General features: G+C 41.1%; 1 protein-coding gene across 1 annotated transcript in view; it reads right to left on the bottom strand.

The window, feature by feature from the left end:
• ATP1B4 (ATPase Na+/K+ transporting family member beta 4) overlaps window positions 1–18507 on the bottom strand; it is an 82296-nt gene extending 63789 nt beyond the window's left edge. The window contains exon 1 of the mRNA XM_044682663.1: window positions 18484–18507. Coding sequence (XP_044538598.1) covers window positions 18484–18507 — 24 coding nt within the window. The remainder of the gene's footprint in view (window positions 1–18483) is intronic.
• Window positions 18508–22282: the final 3775 nt, after the last annotated feature.

Here is a 22282-nt window from a genome sequence, read left to right as displayed (position 1 = left end):
AGATAATTGTCATTTGGTAGAGTTCTCTGGTTGGAGTCAGATCTCCCCTGAGCTGTGATCTAAAATCAGCTAGTGAAAAGTTGTTTTACCCCAGATGAGACACTTAACTTGTCTCAGCCACAGTTTTCTCTTCTTTAAAACAATAGACCTGGACTCAGTGGGTCTAAGGTCCCTCCAATTGTCTGACCTTATGGATGTGAGGGTGAGAAAAGGAAGCCCACTTGGGATTGTGGATTGGGAGGAGAATAATATGTTTAAAGAGAATAGTTGATTAATTAGGTGAGTGCTATGGAGGGAAGGAACCCCTGGAAATGGTATTTAGGGACAATTTATCAAAGGATATAACTAAAGCTCCATGTTTATAAAGAATTGTTGCTAGGAGTCCATAAGACTTTAGTTCAAATGCTTCCTCATAAACATTCTTAGGTGTGACCCTGGGTGAGTCACTTCAAATGTCTAAACCTTTTTTGGTTCTGCCCTAAAATAATAAGAGTTGGACTCAACAACCCCTAGAATTCCTTCCTACTCTAATTTTGTGCCATTAATAGTTATAGCAAGAAAAAGAAAAGATGACTTACTGAATGTGAGGGAGAGCAAGACAAAGGACTTGTGAGAAGACAAACAAGGGGAAGAGCTTGCTCAGGCCAGGGAAAGGTTGAGTGAAAGCAAAAGGACAGCTGGGGATGTGAGGATGTTGAGTCAGAAGTATGGGTTTCCAGGGAAAGAGTTATAGTGAGAGACAGGGAGAGAGATAGAGGGATAGAAAGAGACAGTGAGGGAGAATAAGGAAGAAAAGTTGACTAGGTAATGGGCAGGGCAGTGATTGCAGAAGATGGAGAGGGACAGGTATGTTTCCACAAGGGAGAGAGAACTAGAAAGGAAAGTGAGAGTTTTGTGTCTGGGAGGTATCATGGTTGGTTGTTGTCCCTCCTACTTTAAGAGGACCAAATTAACATCAGGGGCTATTACTTTTGACTGGTGCATAAATTGAGTTTAAGTGAGAGAGTGTTGTGCCAAGAGGTTGGCTTCACTCTCCCAGTATCATCAGAGTCCAGTGGCAAGATGAATATTGTCAGGATGACTGTTGATGGCCCGGATTGCAGTGGATGACCTTGGGTTCTTCCATGTTTCATGACTCAGCTCTGATTGCTCCACATCACCTGTTTCTACCAACTCCGTGGCCATTAGAACAAATTGTTCTCATCTGCCCCTTTGACAGGGAAGTCTTCACATGCCTGGAGTAGGCAGCCCCCTAACTGACTGATGAGTTTGAGGCTTGTTGGTTACCCTCAACCTGGCTGTTAGCCAGCTTGCCAAGAGGATTTACCAGCTTGTAGCTTCTTGGCATGCTCCAGCTTCTTGGAGCAACAGGTGATACCTGGGTGACAGTGGGCACTAAGGAGGAAAGCAGGCTGGAAAAGGGCTCCACATACCCTCTCACCAGAGGTAGTATTTCTGAACACCCTATGTGGGAGGCATCTCTGTGTCATTTGACAGAGTATTCTGGTTGAAGTCAGAACTCTGAGTTTTTAACTGAACTCAGCTAGTTAAAAGTTATTTCACCATAGGTGAGACACTTAACTTGTCTCAGCCATATTTTTCCCTTCTGCAAAACAATCAGACTGGACTCCATGGCCTCTAAGGTCCCTCCAGCTCTCTGATCTTATGAACGAGAGGAAGAGATAACAAAGCCCACATGGGACTGGAGTGGGAGGAGAGTTCTAGATTCAGAATGAATAGCAGATTAATGAGGAGTGAGATCTAGAGTGAAGTGACCATTGGGAATGGGTTTTTCAGGGAAACTGTGGAGTGGTCCAGCTAAGTCTCCATGTTTATAAAGCACTGTTGTTGGGATTCCTCATTACCTGAGTTCAATGCTCCCTCACACACATTCTTACTAGATTGTGACCCTGGGAAATACACTTCAAGTGTTTAAGCCTTTTTATATTCTGCCTTAAAATGATATGGTTAGGCAAAATGATCCCTGGAGTTCTTCCTAGCTCTAATTAATTCTATGATGATTTTGATTAGAGCAAAGAAAGAAAAAGGCCAGGTACTGAATGTCAGGGAGAATTACTGAATGTGAGGGAGAACAAGGCAAGAGTCTTGTGAAGAAAAGAAAGAGACAAAGGGAAGGGCTTGCTGAGGCCAGAGGAAAGGCTGAGTCAGAAGGGCAGGTTTCCAAATGAATGCAAACTTGTTTTCACATGAAGTTGGAAAAAATAAAATATTACATAAGAAAAAAAGATGAGGAGCAAAACTGTCACATAAAAGAGTAATAAGTTATTGAGAGAAATGGGAAGTTAAAAAAAGATGGGCGAGAAAGTCACTGGGTGCCTTCCAGCTTAAAATCTATGAATCATGAGAAGAGAAAAAAGGCCAGTTATTATTGAGTGGGATAAGGATATAAAGGGTTTGAATAGGAAATAGAGAGGGAGGAAGAGGGAGAGAAAACTGCCTTCTAAGGATTGGATGAGTGAGGAAAGAGACCCTTTCAGAGGGAAATAAGGACCAGAGAAGAGAGCCTACAGGTGAGGGAGAGATGCAAAGAGAAGAGATACCTGGCAAGTGTAGAGCAAGCCTGCTTGGTGTCATAGTGGTTAGAGCTCTCTACTCATTGGGTTTAAATCCAACCTCAGCTTTTGACAAGATATATTTCTCTGGAGAAGTACTCAACCACTGTCAGCTGAATTTTCTCCTCCATATATTTATTGGGCTGGATTTGATGGTTTCTAATGACTGTCCAGATCCTCTGGGGAGAGAGAGAGAGAGAGAGAGAGGACATCCACTTGGTAGTAAGCTTGGAGTAGAAAATGATAGAGTTAGGGAAGAATCAGGGATTAAGGATGAGAAGAAGAGAGAGGGAAACATCCACAGGAAATGGAAGTGTGTGGATTGAGGGGAATGTGTAGACCAGAACTGCAAGATATCCTAGTGGACTCCACTTGGAAGTCAGAATAACGTGAGTTCAAGTCTTATATCACATTCCTAAAAACTGTTTGACTCTGGGTATTTTAGTTTAAGTGTCTAACCCTCTGTTACAATATAATAGAGTTGGATGCAGGGGACCCCAGGGTTCCTTTCACCTCTAAATCTTTCATCATGTTGATGACTGGGAGTAAAAGGAAAGACTAGTTATCACTGAGTGGGAATTAAAGCAAGGGAAAAAAGCTTTTGAGGAGGAGATATAGAGGAGAGGGGAAAAGAAGGATTGAGAGATTTATAGAGAGAAAGAAAGAAATCTAGATACACACATGCAGAGACAGATAAACACATATATTCAGAAACACACGAAGTAAAGAGTCTCCTTGGGAATTATGCTGGAGAAAATAATACAGAATGCAAATGTTTGGCCTTCTAGTGGATTTTTCTTAGAACTCAGGATGGCTTCAGTTAAAATCTTGCCTAACAGACCTTCTTAATAACTTGTGAATCCAGGCAAGTCAATTAAAGTGTCTAAGCCTGTTTCCTCTGCCATAACTTAATAGAATAGGACTCATTTGTCCTTAATGTTCCTTCTACATCTAAATCTATGATCATAATCTTGTCAGTAGGGAAAAAAGTAGGGTCATTTGTTATTGTGTAGGAGTGAGAAAAATGCAGATGGATCCAGAGCATGGGGGAGAAATGGAATGACAGTATGACAGGTAACAGTGGAATGTAAAGAAGGAATGGAAGGGAGAACTAGGGAATTCGAGGAGAGAGTTAGAAGAGTAGGTGTCCCTTGGCCAAAGATGATTGAGACAGAACAAGGAAGAAAAAGACTCTTGATCATGAGCAAGTAAATAATGGAAGAGGCCTATAGAAGGGATTGAAAGACACAGATATAGGGGATCCTAGGGATGAAGAGGTAGCAAGGGAAGTTAAATCTGATAATGGTTAGTGTTGGGGTGGCACCTCAGCATGATAGCAGATAAACTCAGTGAGTTAGTTAGCCATTAATTCATCAACAAGTATTTAATAAGTCCCAACTATGTACAAGTCCCATAGTTTAAAACCTATGGGAATCTAAATAGGAGACAAGAATAAAATAGTCCTTGGTCTCAAGGAGAGGACACTGCAACAGAGAAAGCTGTAAAGTGGGCTGAGAGCAGCAAGTGGGTAAGGTACTTGGGATCCTAGGGCATGAGATAGAGTTGTCTGTCTTGGGCATCCCCTTAAGGGAGGACCTGGGAGAAGCAATGAAATCAGAGACAATGTTTTCTGATGTATGAATTATTGGACTAAAGACATATTCCCTGATGAACAATGGCATGGCATGGTGGGCATGTTCAGAGGTCATGCAGGGGATCAAAAAAGGGAACTGGAATTGGAGTCATAGGTACTTGGGACTGAGTCCCACTTTAGCCACTGTCAAGCTTAGTTACCTTGTAGAGGTCATATAACTTGTCTCAGCTACAATTTTTTTCTCCTGAACAATGATGGGGCTGGACTTGATGGCTCCTAAGGTCTCTCCAGCTGTATAGTCCTGGAAGTGATAGAGGGAAAAGAAAGCTCTGGAGATATGGGATCATATGTGTGTGTTGGAATAGGAATGATACTCATTTTGCCACATCTTGATTTCCTAAAAATTTAGAAATCCTGCAACCACCTTGTGGGCTAATATTAGAAATCCCTTGCCCCTATGTAAAGAGGAGGGAAAAGTCTCTTCCACTGATATAACAACCACTCATTGCCCTTGAAAAAGAAACCATGCGTTTTTGTCCAAACTGGCTTCTTTGTCAATTTTAATAGTATTTTGTGCCTTCTACTTATCTCCTGTTCTTGAATACAGAATATATTCTTGTTTCAGTGAGTCACTATACATTTATTGACCTCCCGCTATGTGTCAGGCATCATGCTAAACCCTGGAGATATAAAGGAAGGTAAAATATGATCTCTTTGCTGTCAGAAAGTTCACAGTCTAATGGTTTAGACAACATGAAAACAGATATGTACAAAGAAGATATAGACTTGAGGAACCCAGAAAGTCTTTGTGTACAAGGTAGAATTCTTACTGGGAATTGAAGGAATCTGGGGAAACATTGATGAGGCTGGAGAATATTGTAGCAATGAGGGAAAACCAGTAAAAATTCCCAGGGTCAGAAATGGAATGTCTTATTCTAGGGACAACAGGAAGGCCAGTGTCACTGGATTACAGAGAGTGTTTGGATGGTGGAGTATAAGGGTAAAGAAGCCTGAAAAGGTGGCAAGTAAGGAATGAATTTGAATGCCAAGCAGAAGATGTGTTGTTTCATCCTGGAGATCCTGGAGTGTGCTGAATAGTGGAGTTTCATGGTAGGACTTTAGCTTTTGGAAGATCATTTGGATAGCTAGATGGAGGATGGAATGAAGTAAGAAGGGAGTTGAGGCAGGAGGACAAATAAAAATGCTATTTCTTTAGTCCAGGCATGATATGATGAGAAGCTACACCAAAGTGGTGACAGCATCATAAGAGAGAAATGGCAGATGGTAAGAAGATAAAATAGACAGGGCTTGGCACCAAAGAATACATCCTTTGGTTTTCAATGCCAATAGTCCCCTTTTTCTCCAGTACCTAATCCCCTTCCTTCTCCCTCTCTTGTACAATGTTTGCATTTTCCATCTCAAGCTGTAGAATGCCACTTATTGACTTTGTATTCTAAGGGCTTGAAAGTTATGAAACCCAAATTAGTTCCTGCTCTTCCTGGATGGTAACCTTCCTTAGCAGGCTACTTAATAGGGTTGCTTTCAGTTTGGCTTCCTATCTTTGACTTAGAGCCACAGGCTTTTGACTGACTGGTGTGCTTCTCCCAAGAGGCTGAGGGAATTGTCCCACAATTTGGTTAGAAGGCAGCTGTCTGTGACTCACTTTGAGCTGGTGGAGTGATGGGACACCTGGGATTGCTGGAAGCGCGCACAAGGTACCCTTTTTACCTTCATTAGCAGCCTCCCATGGTACTTTGTCATCCTCCTACTCATTGGGTGGTAAGAGTAAGTTGGTCCAAATTTCTGTGTTCCAATGGAGAGCAGAGTGAAATACACCTGAAGATTATGATGGGTTAGATGGCTGCTGGTTGTGGCTTTACAGGAAGGACACTTCTGTCTTGTAGAACTGTCTTTGACCAAGGCTAGGAATCTTGGCACCTACTCCTGCTTTCCAAGTTTTCTCTTAGGGAAGAGAGAAAGCAAGGAGACACCTCATTTGACTGGTCAGTAAGAGGGCAGAGACTGAGAGATGCTGGTCTGAATCTGATGCTCCTTGACCTGGAGGAAAGTTCTTTCCCAGTGAAAGTGGCAGAAGAAGCCATTAGGTTGGGTTGCAAGTGTGTAAGAATGAAGATGGCCAATGAATGTGTGAGTGAATGTATGACCTTGAACCTGTCATGAAGGGAAACCCTTGTGAAGACCTGCAGAAGGCCTGTGGGTGGAACTCCTCACAGTGAGAGTCCTTGACAATCACTGGTTCCTGGGTTAGCCCAGGGACAGGCTGTGTCTTTTTGCATATTATATGGAGAATCCTACTGTCTTTATGTGTCTTCTATAGTGCAGCCTCTGGGTTCTGAAGCACCAGTTCAGCCTGTGGGTAGATTGGACCAAATGAGAAACCAACCAAGCCACCACCATAGTCCTATATCATCTATTGTCTCAGTGTTTTCCTTTCTCATTTTCTGTTACACCCATTGAGAAGAGACTTTGGAACTATGGGGAAAGATCTTGTGTCCTGAGACTTGAGGAGATTGTGAACAGTGTTGCTTATGCTTGTCTGTTCTGTGTAATAGGGAGACTATGCTGTCAGCATTGTATCTATTTTGTATCTTTGGAAATCCAGCTGATCTTTTTCCTATGGTCTGATCAGCCAAAGGGCAAAGGGTGAAAAGAGTGGGAGCTTTTCACTGATTTCCCTTTATTCCTAATTCTGGCCAAGGTAGGAGTACAGGAGAGAGAGATAGACAGACAGACAAACAGACAGACTATCTCAGACCCAGAGAGAGATAGGGGCAGAAGATTCTTTTGCCATTTGTAGAAATTTATGGATTGACACATCAATTATATAATGATTTTCTGAGTTGTGTCATCTCTTTATTGCATATTACCAAGTTGTGATGGCACTGTAGTTTATATATTGTTACATATGCCACATTATCTTATTGGCTTTGGGGGGTTAGATCTCTCCAGAAGTACTATCACATATTAGCTCTGTGTCCCTGGGTAAGTCAGTTAACCTCTTTCTACTTCAGTTTCCTCAGAAATTTTCATAGCAGTCACACCACAGTGAATTTCTCTGGATAAAATATTAAATTTAACTTTTATGTGGCACAGTCTCTGGGAAACACTACAGATTTAATAAATACATATTTTTCTTCCTTCCCCACTTACATGAAGGGATGGAAGCCAGTGGGTTCTAAGGATCCATTGAAGTTTGAAGCAATGAATTTTTTACCATTAAAAAAGGTGATGCACACCTCTCATTTGTTGTGAGCAACAGTCAAGGTGGTAGGATTCTGAGAGGTAACAGAGGAGAAGGAAGGGAATCAAATGGATAGAGAAAAAGATCAATTCGAAGGGAAGTATCATTAGATGGTTCCAGAGCAAGGTCTAATGCTTGGTAGAGAGATAAACAGAGATGGAGAGACAGGGAGAGGAAAAGAGACAGACCAAGCCAAAGAGAACTCATAGTAATTGGCTGTAGGGCGAACCCAGAGTCTAAGGCAGTAAAGTTTCATGTCAGTGGTGGAGTGATAAAGATGGGAGAGAGTGAAACAGTTCCCCATGTTGGTGGAACAGACAGCCAAAGTCAAGGTGGAAAGATCAGTGTTGTCTCCATCAGGCCTGAGGTAGGATCACTTTTCAATAACAGAGAGTGGGGTGTTTTCCTTTACCAGTCAGTCATTGTGCCTCAGCTGTAGCTTTGTCTTCCATCAAATGGTGTTGAGGGCCTTTTTCCCTGCAGTGCTCTCATAGTTCTAGGGTCTTGTGAAGCGAAGAGGTGTTGGTGGACTTTGGGTACCAAATTCACCCTATCCTTTAGACTCTAAGGCTTAGAGCATTTTCTTCCTTCCCAGGAGAGTGAAGGATTGATGACTTTAATGTCGGGAAATTGATTTCACTGAGTGGAAGATGCTCAGTCCTTGATATAATTGAAGCTTGTCTTCAATGTTTGTCTTTAGTAGTTCCAAAAGTGGAGAAAAGCCTAAGGAAAACATTTTTGCATTTTAAAGTTTTACAATGAATTTGAGGTAGACGAGAAAATGGTCCTAAATTAACAAAAGAGAACAAGTGGATGACAAGGAAAGTAGCTCCGAAGGTGGTGTAAGACATGATTGGGAAGGAGAGAGGGGCAAGATTGAGAAAGTAGCAAGGAAGAAAGGACAGCGAAGCAGTGTATCAGGTGTATGGAGAGGGGCAATTTTATGGTTGTCAGTAATTGGTCTGGATTAATATGAATCAGAAAAGAAAGAGAGAATTTTACCTTCCTAACATCTCTTGATTGTGCCTCCTTCTGTTCTCTGATACTATCACTACTCTGGTGCATACTCTTAGAACTTCATCCTTGCACCATTGCAGTAGCTGCTGATGTGTCTCTCTGCCTCCAGTGTCCCTACTTCAATCCATCTTGTTTTCAATCACTAAGGTGATTTTTCTAAAGTATAGTTCTGGTCAGCTCAAGCTGAGGGAAACAATTTTTTGCAAGTCAAATTCCTTTAAAACTTGCTTTCCCCCATTGCCAGTCCCTTTATACCAGCCCAGCTCCCCCACTTATTCTAGAACGCAGGCACATTGCTGTCCTGCTATACTTTGAATATGGCACTCTCTCCCAAGGATGAGTATTTCCCTGGCTTTTCCCCAAGACTCTAATGTTCTACTTCCTCTGGTTGCATGATGTCCACTGTACTTGGGGTTAAGATTATTTGAGTTCCAATTCTGACACACACTGTCACCAGCCATGTTACCCTGGCCAAGTTAGTTAGCTTTAGTCAGTCTCAGTTTCCTATTCTGTAAAAAAGATGTGGCTGGACTTGAGGACCTCTAAGGTCCCTGTAGCTCTATGAATTGTTAAAATTGAGAGAGAGGGGGCAGCTGAGTAGCTCAGTGGATTGAGAGCCAGGCCTAGAGACGGGAGGTCCTAGGTTCAAATCCGGCCTCACACACTTCCCAGCTGTGTGACCCTGGGCAAGTCACTTGACCCCCATTGCCTACCCTTACCACTCTTCCACCTATAAGTCAATACACAGAAGTTAAGGGTTTAAAAATTAAAAAAAAATTGAGAGAGAGGGAAAAAGAAAGCCTCTTTGGAATTAATGTGAGAAGTAAGAGTGAGGATGGAAGCTATCTTTTTTGGTTGTCCTCATACTAGAAGAGGACCAAAATGACATCACTATGTCTAGGTCAATGTAGAATGTATCTGACTGTGGCTGATCAGACCAGTGTGAGCTGAAAGGCACAAGGAGCCCATATGAACATTTGAGTTTGAAATATTTCTAAATTTTGCACCTTGTGTTTCTTTGAGGGAAGCTAGCAGTGAGGAAGAGAAAGAAAGAAAAGACCACTAGAAGTGAGGGTTGGTGCAATGTGTGAAGTGACCCAGCTGGATCTCCTAAAGGACAGAAAAGTGTTGTTGAGGATCATGATGACCTGAGATGAATTTCTGCTTCCCAACACACTTACTAGCTGTGAAATGCTGGGAAAGTTCTATAAATTGTCTAGGGTACTTTCTTGTTCTCTAAAATGATGGGGTTGGACTCAGTAGCCCTTAAGGTTCAGTTCAGCTCTAAGTGTCTGATCATATTGGTGACAGAGAGTAAATGAAAAGACAACTTGCTGTAGGGTCAGAGTGTCACAAAAAATAACAGGTAAGGATTTCTGCAGACAGCTAGGTTTCTGAGTGGACTATTTTTGGAAGTCAGGATGACTTGAGTTCAAATCCTACTTCACATTCACAATGAATATTTCACCTTGGACAGTTCACTTAGAGTAATTAAATCTGTTTCTTCTAATCAGAAGATTATATATATTTATCAGAAGATTTTATGTATGTATATATATATATATAAATCAAGTTGGGTTCAATGCCCCCTAAAGTTCCTCCTAGATCTAAATCTATTATCATATTATATTAATGATGGAACGAAAAAGGAAATGCCAAGTATTTTTGAGTGGGAATGAATACAAGGGAAAAAGTTTTTGAGGAGAGATTAAGAGACAGACAGAAACAGAGAGATAAGAATATTGAGAGATATACAATCAGAAAGAGGCAGTGATATAGAAACATAGAACAACAGACAAACACAGCAAGAATAATAGTCATAGAAATAAAGAATCACAGAAACAGAGAGAGAAAGGGAACCATTTGATAATAGGCAAGGGAATGAGAGGAGATATCATTGTGGAAGACAGTGAGCAACAGAGTTAGGAACCCACAATTGAAGGAAAATGGGCAAGGATGGGACACGTGGCCATCGTAGCACAAACCAGCTATGTGTCCTAGTGGTCAGAGCAATATAATCAGGGTTGACTCTGAATTTAAATACTATATGAACTGCTGGCAAACTTCGTTACTTTGGAGAAGTCACTTAACCTATGTCAACCCCAGTTTTCTCCTCTTTATATTTATGGGGCAGGACTTGATGGTGTCTAATGACTCTCAAGCTCTGTGATCCTCTGGGAGCCAGAGAGAGAAATGGATGTCCCTTGGGATTGAAGGGAGAGGAAAAGAGATAGAGTGAATCAGGCAATGAGACTGAGAAGGAAACAGAGTGAAGCATCCACAGTATGTGTAGTGGAGGCAATATGTAGAACAAAACTTCTGGGTCTCCCAGCATACTCTACTTGGAAATCAGAAGGACCTGTTTTTCAGTGCCACTTCATATGGTTACTAAATGTTTGACTGTAGTCAATTCAGTTAGAGAGTCTAAGACTCTTCCTTCTGTTATACTCTAATGGAGTTGGACTCAATAGCCCCTAGGGTTCTATCTAATTCTCAATTCATTTTCATATTGTTGATATTGAGAAAAAGAAAAGATCACTTATTATTGGTTGGAAATGAGAAGATGGAAAAAAGCTTCTGAGGAGAGAGAGAATGAGGTAAATAAGGAGAGGAAGAGAGGTTTGGAGTGAGAGAGTGTGTTAGAGGGCGAGAGAAGGAACATTAAGTTGGGTTAGTATTGAGGGAGAAGATGATTGGGGCTGGGTTTGAGTATAGGAAACCACAGGTAGAACCCCACCAGTGAGTGATACACAAATGTAATGGATACTTGAGCCTTGTGGAGGGAGATATCTTGGTTTTATACTAGATGAAGGACCACATTTGTAATGAAGCCTTTTTGAATTTGAATCCTGAAACACACTGCCAAGCTGTGTTACCCAGGCAGTTCACATATCTTCTTTCAGACAATGTTTCTACCTCTCTTAATTGAGTTGGACTCAGTGGCCCCTAAGTTTCTTTCCAACTCTAAATATTTTTAAACCTTACCTTCTGTCTTACATTCAATACTAAGTATTGATTCCAATGCAGAAAAAGGTTTAAGAACTAGGGAATTGGGGATGTGTAACTTACCCAAGATCAAACTGCTAGGAAATGTCTAAGACCAGATTAAGACTCAGGTCCTTCTCACTCCAAGACTGAATTTCTATTTACTGTGCCACCTAGCTGCCCACCATGTCTAAATCTAAGCATATTAGTGATAGAGACAAAAAGAAAAGTCTAGTTAATGGATGAAAATGAGAGCAAGGGAAAAAAGTGTTTTTGTTGAGAAAGATCAAGGAAGGGAGAGAGAAAGAGGAGACTAAGAGAGAGGGACAGTCAGGAAGATATGGAGATAAAGACAGTGAGTGGGAGAGAGACAGAAACAGAGACCCAGACACAGGGACAGCAAGAGAGACAGAGACACACAGAGAAAGAGGGAGGAAGAGAACTTTATGACAACAAGCAAGGGTGTGAGGGAAGAGCCCTCAGCATGAGAAACAGAGCTAGCAGATCATAGGCAAAGAAGAGTTGGAAAGGGAAGGAACATTTGACCTTTATAGGTCAGGTCAGCTTGGTGTCATAGGGATTAGAACACTCTAGTGCAGCTGACTGAGTTTGAACTGTACATCAGCTACTAACAAGCTGTGTGACTCTGGAGGAGTCATTTAACTATTGTCAGCCTCAGTTTCCTCCTCTTTATATTTATGGGGCTGGACTTGATGGTATCTAATGATGCTTCAGGTTTATGATACTCCGATATCCAGAGAGAAAAAAAAATTGTCCTCTTGGGATAGAGGCAGGGGAAGAGTGCTACAACTAGAGTGAATAGGGCATCCAGGAGGAGAGATACTCAGGGATGGGACCTCTGGGAAGAGAGGAGGGAGGAATGTCTGTGTCACACAGCTAGGTCTCTTAGCAGACTGGCCTTTGAAGCCAGCATGACCTTAGTCAAAGTATATTTAATAAGTGGTTGAACCTGGGCAATTCAGTTAGAGTGTCTAAGCCTCTGGCTTCTGTTATATTATTAAGGGAGTTTGGTGTATGGGGTGTTCAGGGAAGACCAGTATCTCAGGTGTGAGGGCTTGCTGAGCCCTTTTCAAGGATGCTTTCCTCCTTTGATGTCCACATGCCACCCAACAGTGGCTCCAAGAAACGGTAGCATGTGCAGAGGCCACAAAACTCAGATTGAGAGTAATTGACAGGCCTCAAACCCGTATGTGAGTTGAAGAAGGTGTCTACCCCAAGCATATGAGGACTTCCCCTGGAGAAAATGGTAATGAGTACAAATTGTTTCAAAGGCCTTGAAGGCAGCTAGAGCAGATGCTACGGAGTACATATGCTTTGGCCAGCCTTTGAAGCCCCTGGAAGAAAGAGTGAGTCTGAGAATTTTGTGCAACTCTGCCTCACTTTAATCCAATTCATGCACAAGTCAGGAGACATCACCAGTGATATAATTTTGGTCCTCTTTTAGACTAAGGTCAGCAATCAATGGAGTTGGACTTAATTGCCTTTAAGGTCCTTTCCAGCTCTGAATCTGTCATCATATTGATGATAAAGAGAAAAAGAAAAGACCAGTGATTACTGAGTGGGAATTAGAGCAGGAAAAAAGCTCTTAAGGAGAAAGGCAAGAGAGGGAGATGAAGAGGGCAAAAGAGAGAGAATTATGGAGAGGAGATAGAATATGAGAGGGGGGGATAGAAAAGAGCTTTTATTACTGGGTGGGAATAGGTACAAGGAGGAAAAGGTTTTGAAGAAAAGCAGAGAGAGGAAGGAGGGAGAGGAAGACAGCTAGAGAATGAGAGGTCAAAAGGGAGGGGAGAGAGAAAGTGAAAGGGATCAAGAAAGGGAGATAGAGAAAGAAATAATAGAGGTAAAATCAGAGAGAAACAAACTGGCAGATAAAGGCAACCAGAGACAGAGTCATCAAGAGACACAGACACTCAAAGAGATAAACCCAGAAATAGAGAAAGCAACCCTCTTGATCATGGGAAAGAAAATGAAGAAAAAGACCAATGTGGAGGACAATGAACAATCAAGGAAGGAAATTCCTGATGAAGGAGACATGGAAAGGGAAGAGACAGTGATAAGTGTAGGACAAACCAGCTTGGTGTCCTAGTGGATAGAGCATTCTCCTTGGAGTTTACTGTTTAAAATTCACTCTGGCCTCTCTGGCTGACACTAACTCTGGAGAAGTCACTTTAACCATTGTCAGCCACAGTTTTCTCCTCAACAGAATGATGGGGATATATTTGAGGGTGTCTAATGATACTCCTCCCCTATGATCCTCTGGATACCAGTGAGAGAAAAGGATCTCCCTTTAGGATTAAACTAGGAGGAGAAAGTTAGAGAAAATCGGGTATCAGGGAGTAGAGAGAAACAGAGAAGGATTAGAATGGGAGTGAGGCAGAATATGTGTTTCACAGAGCTATATATCTCTTAGGGAACTCTTCTTGGAAGTCAACATTACCTGAGTTCAAATCCTGCCTCACACATGAATAGCTTAGCTCTTTGTGGTGGGCAGGTCACTTAAATTATCCAACCCTTGCTTACCAAGCTTAGCCATGCTAGTATTGGACTCCATAGCCCAAAAAGATTCCCTCCAGCTTCTAATCTCTGATGATAAGGGAGATAAAGCCAAGAGAATATATTATTCACTGAGATTAAGACTAAGATGGTAGGTTTTGAGGATGGGAGAGAAGCAGAAGGAAGGTATCTTTGTAGAGCAGGGAAAAGAAAAGAGGAAATGGAAGGGAGAAAAGGTTTGTGAGACACGACAGAAATATCAATTACTTAAGAGATGTCTTTTCTGGCTATAATATGTACTAGGCAGTAAACTGTGCCCTGGGGATATAAATATAAGGAAACAGAGTCCCTTCCCTCAAGGTGGTACATCCAAGTGGCAGAAGAGAGCAGAGTAAAGGAAGCTAAAAAGTGAGCATGGTCCTGGGGAGGAGGATAGCCAGTGAGGGGGCAAGATGAAGATGTCCTGGGAAGAAATGAAGACAACGATGAGTAGAGCCATCCCTTCACAGAGAGATACCAAGAGTCTACTGGTCTTTTTGTGATATGATTTGGATATTTGAAGACACCTTCCAGGCAGAAGCAGTTTCTGGGGTATGATACAGGAGTACAGAGGGCAGCCTGATGAGAAACAAACAGTACTCAAAGATGGAATCATAACTGCTGCAGTTCAAATTCCACTTCAGGCTCAGTGAAGGTGGTTTCTCAGGATATTTAATCTCTCATAGACTAGCTTTGGTTCTCTGGACAATGCATTTCAGTTTTTTGGTCTATAATTTCCTGATGAAGGTGAAAGAAGAGAGTGTAAAACCTTTCTTTGAAGGATAACATCCAAAAAATCTGAAGTTTGGTCAACTGTGTCATGGAAACAGCAACCATGGACTTGGACAGACTTTGAGAGATTGGAGAGCATAGAAGAACCTGACATCCATGGCTCAAAAGAGTTGGACAGGACTGAATCACTGAACAACAAAAACAGCCACAACAAAATTTCCTTTCAGCTCAATTGCCTGTGAATGACAAATAGAAAAGAACTCCCATGTAATTCTAAAGAGAGGGAAGGAAAAGACACTGAATGAATGAGCCATTGAGTAAAGGAGAAAGACAAAGAGAAAAGCCAAGTGGGAATGGGGCTTATTATTGGGAAAGGTAGCAAATTCTTCCAGAGAACAAGAAACAGTAAATGAGACATAGGTGGAGAAACATAGAAATAGAACCGCTTGACAGTGGGTAAAGACATGTGGAGGACAGCAAGCAATAGAGGAAGAGAGGCCACAGGTGAGGGAGAAATATAAAGGAAATGGACACTTTGTAGTTGTAGCACAAGCCAGCTAGGTATCCTAGTGGATACAGCATTCTACTTAGAGTCAACTATTTGAGTTTAAATACCACTTCATCAGCTAACACACTGTTACTCTGGAGAAGTTACTTAACCACTGTCAGCTTCAGTTTTCTTTTTAGTAAAATTCTGGCGCTGATCTTATTGGTGTCTAATGATGCTGAAGCTCTATGATTTCATGGGTAGCAGAGAGAGAGAGCATAAAAAAACCCTTGTGGATTTGCGGTGGGGGAAGAGAGTAGGCATTAGAGGAAACAGAGCATCAAGGATGGGAGAGATAGAAAGAAGGGAGATCTGAGAATATGAATGGGAAGTTTACATGTGTTATAGAACTATGTCCTAAGAGTTCTGATCTTTGAAGTGTTGTTGACCTGAGGTCAAATTCGACTTCACATTCATTATTATTATTATTATTATTAATAGAAATGGGGAGATTCACTTAGAGCATCCAAGTCTCTGCTTCTCCTGTTATATTTAAATGGAGTTAGACTCAGTATCCCTTAATGTTCCTTTTAGGCCTAAATATGTGATCCTATTGGTTATAGAGAGAAAAGAACAAAAAAAAGAAAAAAAATAGGAAGAGAATGAGAGCAAGAGGAAAGAATTTTGAGGAGGAGAGGTTTGTAAAGATTAGAGGGGAAAAAGAGATGGGAAGACAGTCAGATGGAAAAGGATACAAATAAAAAGAAAGAAAGAGAGCACCACTAAGTTGAACAGGGCAGTAAGGGAAGAGGTCACTGTGGAAGATTTTGAGTATAGGAGGCCACAGGTAGAAGCCCAGCAATGAGTGATACTCAAAAGTAAGGCCCACTTGGTACAGTGGAGAGAGAAATCCAGGTGTTGATAGTATATGGAGGGCTACATTTATAATGAAGGCTATTTGAATTTGAATCTGGATCCACAATGACATGCTGTGCTGTCAGGGGCAATTCCCATAAGGTCTCTCAAACTAAGTCTCCTCCTTTCAAAACTGTTAGTGCTGGAGCTCATTGGCTCTAATGTTCCTCCATCTCTATGATCCTATGGGTGTCACTGAGCAAAAAGAAAGCCCCTGTGTGTTGGACAGGAAGATGAGAGATAGAAGTAGGGGGTATAGAGTCTGAGTGAGGAGAAAGCCCAAAGAAAGGATCACTCCAAGGGCAGATGCATGAAATGTGTGTTTCAGAGAGCTAGATCTCTTAGTGGATTGTTCCTACAAGGCAGGATTATCTGAGACCTAAGGCTGCCTCACACACATTCCTGTTAGCTCTTTGTTGCTGGGAAAGTCACTGAAACCATCCAAGCCTCACTTTCCTTTGCTCTATAAAGTTGGGGATGGATTCCATAGCCCCAGAGATTCCTTCCAGCTTCTAATCTATGATGACATGAGAGATAAAAAGCAAGGGAACAGAGCATATGTTATTCATTGGGATTAAGAATAAGATAGTAGGTTTTAAGGAGGGAGGAGAAGTAGTAGGAAGAGTTTTTGTAGAGCAGGGATAGGGAAAGTGAAAAAGGAAGAGAGAAGAAGCTTGTGGGACATGACAGAAATGTAGCTGGAGAGAGTCAAAGAGAGAAAGACAAAGCTGGAATGAAAAAGACAGTGAGAGCAGGAGAAATAAAGGTACTGAATCAGCCAGAAAAGACCTCTTGGTCATTGGCAAGAGAATGTAGAAGAGGCCACAGTATAGGGAGGTGAGAGATAGGTAGGGGACCAAATGTGAGGGGGGGAGTGACAGAAAACTTTAATTGTGGGGATTGGGAGAGAGGTAGATAGGAGTCATAGTGTATAGAGACAATAAGTTAGTTATTCAACAAGTTTTATTCAGCTTGTCATATGTGCCAGGCAGTAAGCTATGCGCTGGCAATACAGATATAGGGAAACAAAAAGATAGTCCCTGACATCAGGGAGGTACATCCCAGGAGTGGAGGAGAGCAGGGAGTAAAGGAAGCTGAAAAGCAAGCATGTCCCTGGGGAGGAGGATAGTCAGTGAGAGGACTAGATGAAGATGTCCTGAGTGTATCCTGGTAATAAATGGAGACTGGTGAAGCCATCCCTTCAGAGAGAGATGCCTGAGGGTCTGCTGGTCCTTCTGAGGTGTGACTTTGAAGAATGAAGACAGAAGACATTTCTTAGGCTTGATGGGGAAGTCCTGAAGATATCCTTATGCTAAATGAAGAGTTCCGAATTTTGGAGTTGCAACTACTTGAGTTCAAATACCATCACTATGAAGGTAGGTTTCCAAGGTAACTTTTTAATATCTCATAGACAGTGTTTCCTTCTCTGAATAAAGATGAATTTCAATTTGATGGCCAGTGATTTCCTTCCAAATCAATGTTTTTAAGTGGCAAATAGAAAATGACTCCCCTGTAATTTATAAGGTGTAAAAAGGGGGTTTGATTGGGTTAATATTAAAAGATTGGTTGCCAGGGAATTGAATAATTATCAATCCCCAATTAAAGAATAACCTCAAGTCAAAATGACTTTTATGGAAGTTTATTTACAAATGAGGAGAGGAAGATGAAATAAGGAAATGAGAGAGAGAATAAGATAGGATAAGTAATCTAACACACTAGGTAATTTTCTCTGATCCCCTAGTTCAATCCAGGTAGATCTAATTAATCCTCAACTGAGGGAAATCCAGCCAGTTTATGATGTAATTCCTTTATATAGGAAGCAATAGAAGTATCTCCCCTTAATAGTGATGTATATGCAGGAGAAAAGGCTTAGCGTATAGAGGGGGGATGTCCAAAAAAACATCTCATATGGTGAGATGTGTAAATCTCCTCTGGGCCTGCTTATAAGATAAAATAGTGGCAGAGGGAGAATTTCAGGCCATTTTAAATGTGTCTCAGTGCATAATTTGCCAATCATAGTTTTAAGTTCTCTATTCATCCTTTCAACTTGGCCTGAGCTCTGAGGGTGATATGGTACATGGAATTTGGGAGTTATCCCCAAACAAGAATATATTTCAGATAAAACTGAATCAGTAATTTGACTTCCCCTGTCCGAATCAATAGGTGTGAGAAGGCCAAAACGAGGAATGATTTCTTTTAAAATACCTTGGCAACAAAAGCTGCTGTGGCTCGGGCAGTAGGAAATGCTCCTGGCCATCTGGTCAGTTGATGACTAGACAAAATTTATATTGTTCAGCCTTTGGCATTGTTATGTAATCAATTTGCAGGTGCTCAAAAGGTGTGTAAGCCAGAGGATGCCCACCATAAGCTTTTCCATGAAAGGCATGTCGGTTATATGCTTGGCAGGTAGGGCAGGCTGCATAGACTTTAGAGACTATAGTAGTTATTCCAAGAGCTATCCATACTCTTTTAACAGAGTCCACGATGCCCTGGGTATCAAAATGACCATTTTTATGAATAGATTGACAAATTTGTTGATAAAAACTTCTAGGGAGCAGGGATTTTCCTTCAGAGGATACCAATACTCCATTAATCAGTTTTGCTTTAAATTTCTGCTTCCATTTTTGGACTTACTTTTCATTATAGGAAGGTGATAATTTAAGTCATCACTGGTTGTTAATGTTAAAATTAATTCTGGCCCTTCTTATGGCAGATAGCTTTGCAGCAATATCTGCCTGGTAATTTCCTCTAGAGACAGTGTCAGTGCCACCTGTATGGGCAGAGGAGTGAACTACAGCTAGGGCTTCGGGTAGCTGGAGAGCAGAAAGAACTTCATTAATATCTTTTGCATTAGCTATAGATTTTCCAGCTGAGGTTAAAAATCCTCTCTGAAGCCATAACATACCCACTGAATGGCAAATTCCAAATACATATTTAGAATCTGTATAAATTGTTGCCTTTTTATCTTTGGCAATTATACAGACATGTTTTAGGGCTATGAGTTCTGTGCCTTGAGCACTTATATTTGAGGGCAGTGAAGCTGACCACTCAATTGCAAATTCTGTAACTATAGTAGCTCCAGTGTAGTGTATGCCATCCCTCATAAAAGAGAAACCATCAGTAAATAAGACTATATCTGGATTGTCTAAAGGAGTGTCCAGGAGATTATCTGGAGGCTTTTTAGCCATGGACATTAGTGTTTCACAATTGTGTAATGGTTCTCCTGAGACTGGTAAATGAGGAAGCAAGGTGGCAGGATTAAGTGTTGTGCAACGTTTTAAAGTAATATTTTCATTATTTAATAAGGTTATTTCACACTTTGTAATTCTTTGATCAGAAAATGCCTGTGTTCTATGTCTTAGCAACAGTGCTTCTACTTCATGTGGGCACATGATTGTTAATGGGCATCCCAAAACTAGATCAACAGTTTTTTGTTACTAATAAAGCTGTGGCAGCTATGCCTCTAAGACATGGTGGTGCTCCTGCAGCTACTGGGTCCAGCTGGGCTGAATAATAAGCATTTGGACACTGATAAGGTCCCAAAGTTTGAGTTAAAACACCTGAAGCTACCCCCTTCACTTATGTACCTATAAAGTAAATGGTTTGTTGTAATCTGGAATGCCTAGAGCAGGGGCAGACAGGATAGCCTGTTTTAGATTTGATAGAGCTGACCAGTGTTCTGGCTCTAATTTAAGCAGTTCAGGGACTGAATTTCTTGTTAGTACTATAAGGGGCCTAGTAATTTCCCCATAGCAAGGGATCCATTGTCTACAAAAACCTGTTGCTCCTAAGATTGCTCTTAACTGTTTCTTAGTGGCAGGATCTCTCAATTTTTGAATATTTTCAATGCACTTAGGAGAAATATAATGGGCACCAGCAGTTAAAATGAACCCTACATATTCCACTTTGGGGAGACACCACTGAACCTTTTCTTTTGATATCTTGTGGCCTCTTTTATGTAATTCTAAAAGAAGATGTTTACTATCTTCTTGACATGCTATAGCATTTGGTGAAACTAAGAGCAAATCATCCACATATTTAATTAATTTACTATTTTTAAATTTTATATTATCTGTGTCTTGGCTCAAAATTTGTTCAAAGAGGATAGAACTTTCTACATACCCTTGAGGCAAACAAGTCCATGTGTATGGGAACCTTTCCAGGAAAAAGCAAATATATTTCTGGAATTTTCATGAATAGGAATTGAGAAAAAGGCTGAGCACAGGTCCACTACTGTAAAGTAAATGGCTGTACTGGGAATAGAGGAAATTATTGTGTTTGGGTTTGAAACCACAGGATGTCTTTTTATGACATGATTATTTACACCTCTTAGGTCTTGGACAAAGTGATATTGGGCTTTTCCATTTGGGCCTATTTTTGGCTTTTTAACAGGTAAAATAGGTGTATTATATTCCAATTTACATGGAATTCCTTGTTCAATTATTGAATTTATTACTGGGGTGATTCCCTCAATCACTTCTTTTGATAGAGGGTATTGAGGAATGGAGGGAGATGGACCTCCTTTTGTCTTAATTTGAACAGGAACTGCTGATTTAAGTAGACCTACATTGGAAGAAGATGTGGCCCAAAGGGACTCAGGGATGTCAGTAGGTATTCCCAAGGTGGGAGGCTCATTCACCTCCTGGCTCTCTGAGAGAAGTACAGGGAGCAAATTTAAAGATTCCTCGGATATTTCTAATGACATAGAGCCATCTGGAGAGCAGGTTATTGTGGCTCTAAGCTTGCATAAAAGATCTCTTCCCAGTAAATTTATAGGGGATCCAGGCATTAAAAGAAATTAATGTTCCAAAGTTAGGCGTCCCACATGTACCATGTGAGGAGAAAGTTTTGGGACGTTTTGAGGTTTTCCAGATACACCTACTACTTTTTGAGAGCCAGTATTGTTACAGTTTTCATCTGGTTTACTCATCTGGACTGATCTAAATGCTCCTGTATCCAAAAGACTATTATAATATGAATTTCCAACTTTAAGAATCACATAAGGTTCATTGCTATGTGGAAGAGGGGGAATGTATAGGGACAATTGGCATTAAAGCATCAGGGTATAGAAAGTCAAAGGTTTCCCTTTTTGATTCCATGGCCCTTTCCCCCCATCACACCTTCATAATATTTTGGTAGTTCCTTGGGCTCCTCCCTGAGGGGCACTAGCACCTTGTGTAGTTTGGGGGCAAGCTACACTTAAGAGACATTGTTGTGGGGTCATTTGTTATCAGTTGTCATCTTCCCAATTTATATTTCTAGGATTTTTATCATTCTTAAGTTATGATTCCTGAAGGTATTATTATGATTTTTATTTCTATAGTTATTTCTATAGTTATTATTCAACTGGGTATTATTTCTGATTACTCTTAACAAATTCTTACAGTTTAGCATTGTATGGCCCTTCTTCTCACAGAAGTGGCAGTTAAGGGATCAATCGTTAGATTCTTGGAGAGAGGCAATTGCCATTGATTGAGTATCATGCCCTATTTCATGTTTATCCATTCTATTACTTAAAGATTTTTGTTCCTTTTGTATTTTGGTCAGTAAATTATTAGTTTCATCCTGTTTTCTTTATGACCTTTTGAGACAAAAACAGCAGTTTTCCTTAACTCCTCAAGATCCATTTCAGGCCATCTAACACAATGTGTTTTAAAGTAATTCTGGGCCTTTCTATGAGAGTTATTGACAAATTGTTCCCTTATTTGTCTTATATCTTTTTCAGTAGAAATGTCAAGGTCCGGGGGCAGCTGGGTAGCTCAGTGGAGTGAGAGTCAGGCCTAGAGACAGGAGGTCCTAGGTTCAAACCCGGCCTCAGCCACTTCCCAGCTGTGTGACCCTGGGCAAGTCACTTGACCCCCATTGCCCACCCTTACCACTCTTCCACCTATGAGACAATACACCGAAGTACAAGGGTTTAAAAAAAAAAGAAATGTCAAGGTCCATGTATCTACCTCCCAGCTCAATTAGCATATCCATGAATTGGTAGGGTGTCTCATCATCGGATTGTGTAAGGCCTTTAAATTTGGTCCAGGCATGTGCCTTTTTGGCACATTCTTGCATCAATCTGAGAATAGCATCCCTAGCACAACATGATTGTGTATATTCTTTGGGGTTGTTATACTGCCATTTAGCCTCTTTGGATGGCCAGTGTACTGCAT

Source organism: Gracilinanus agilis, chromosome X (genome assembly GCF_016433145.1).
Source record: "Gracilinanus agilis isolate LMUSP501 chromosome X, AgileGrace, whole genome shotgun sequence".
Taxonomy (NCBI): Eukaryota; Metazoa; Chordata; class Mammalia; order Didelphimorphia; family Didelphidae; genus Gracilinanus; species Gracilinanus agilis.
The sequence above is the reverse complement of the archived record's forward strand: the minus strand, read 5'-3'. Positions and strand labels throughout refer to the sequence as shown.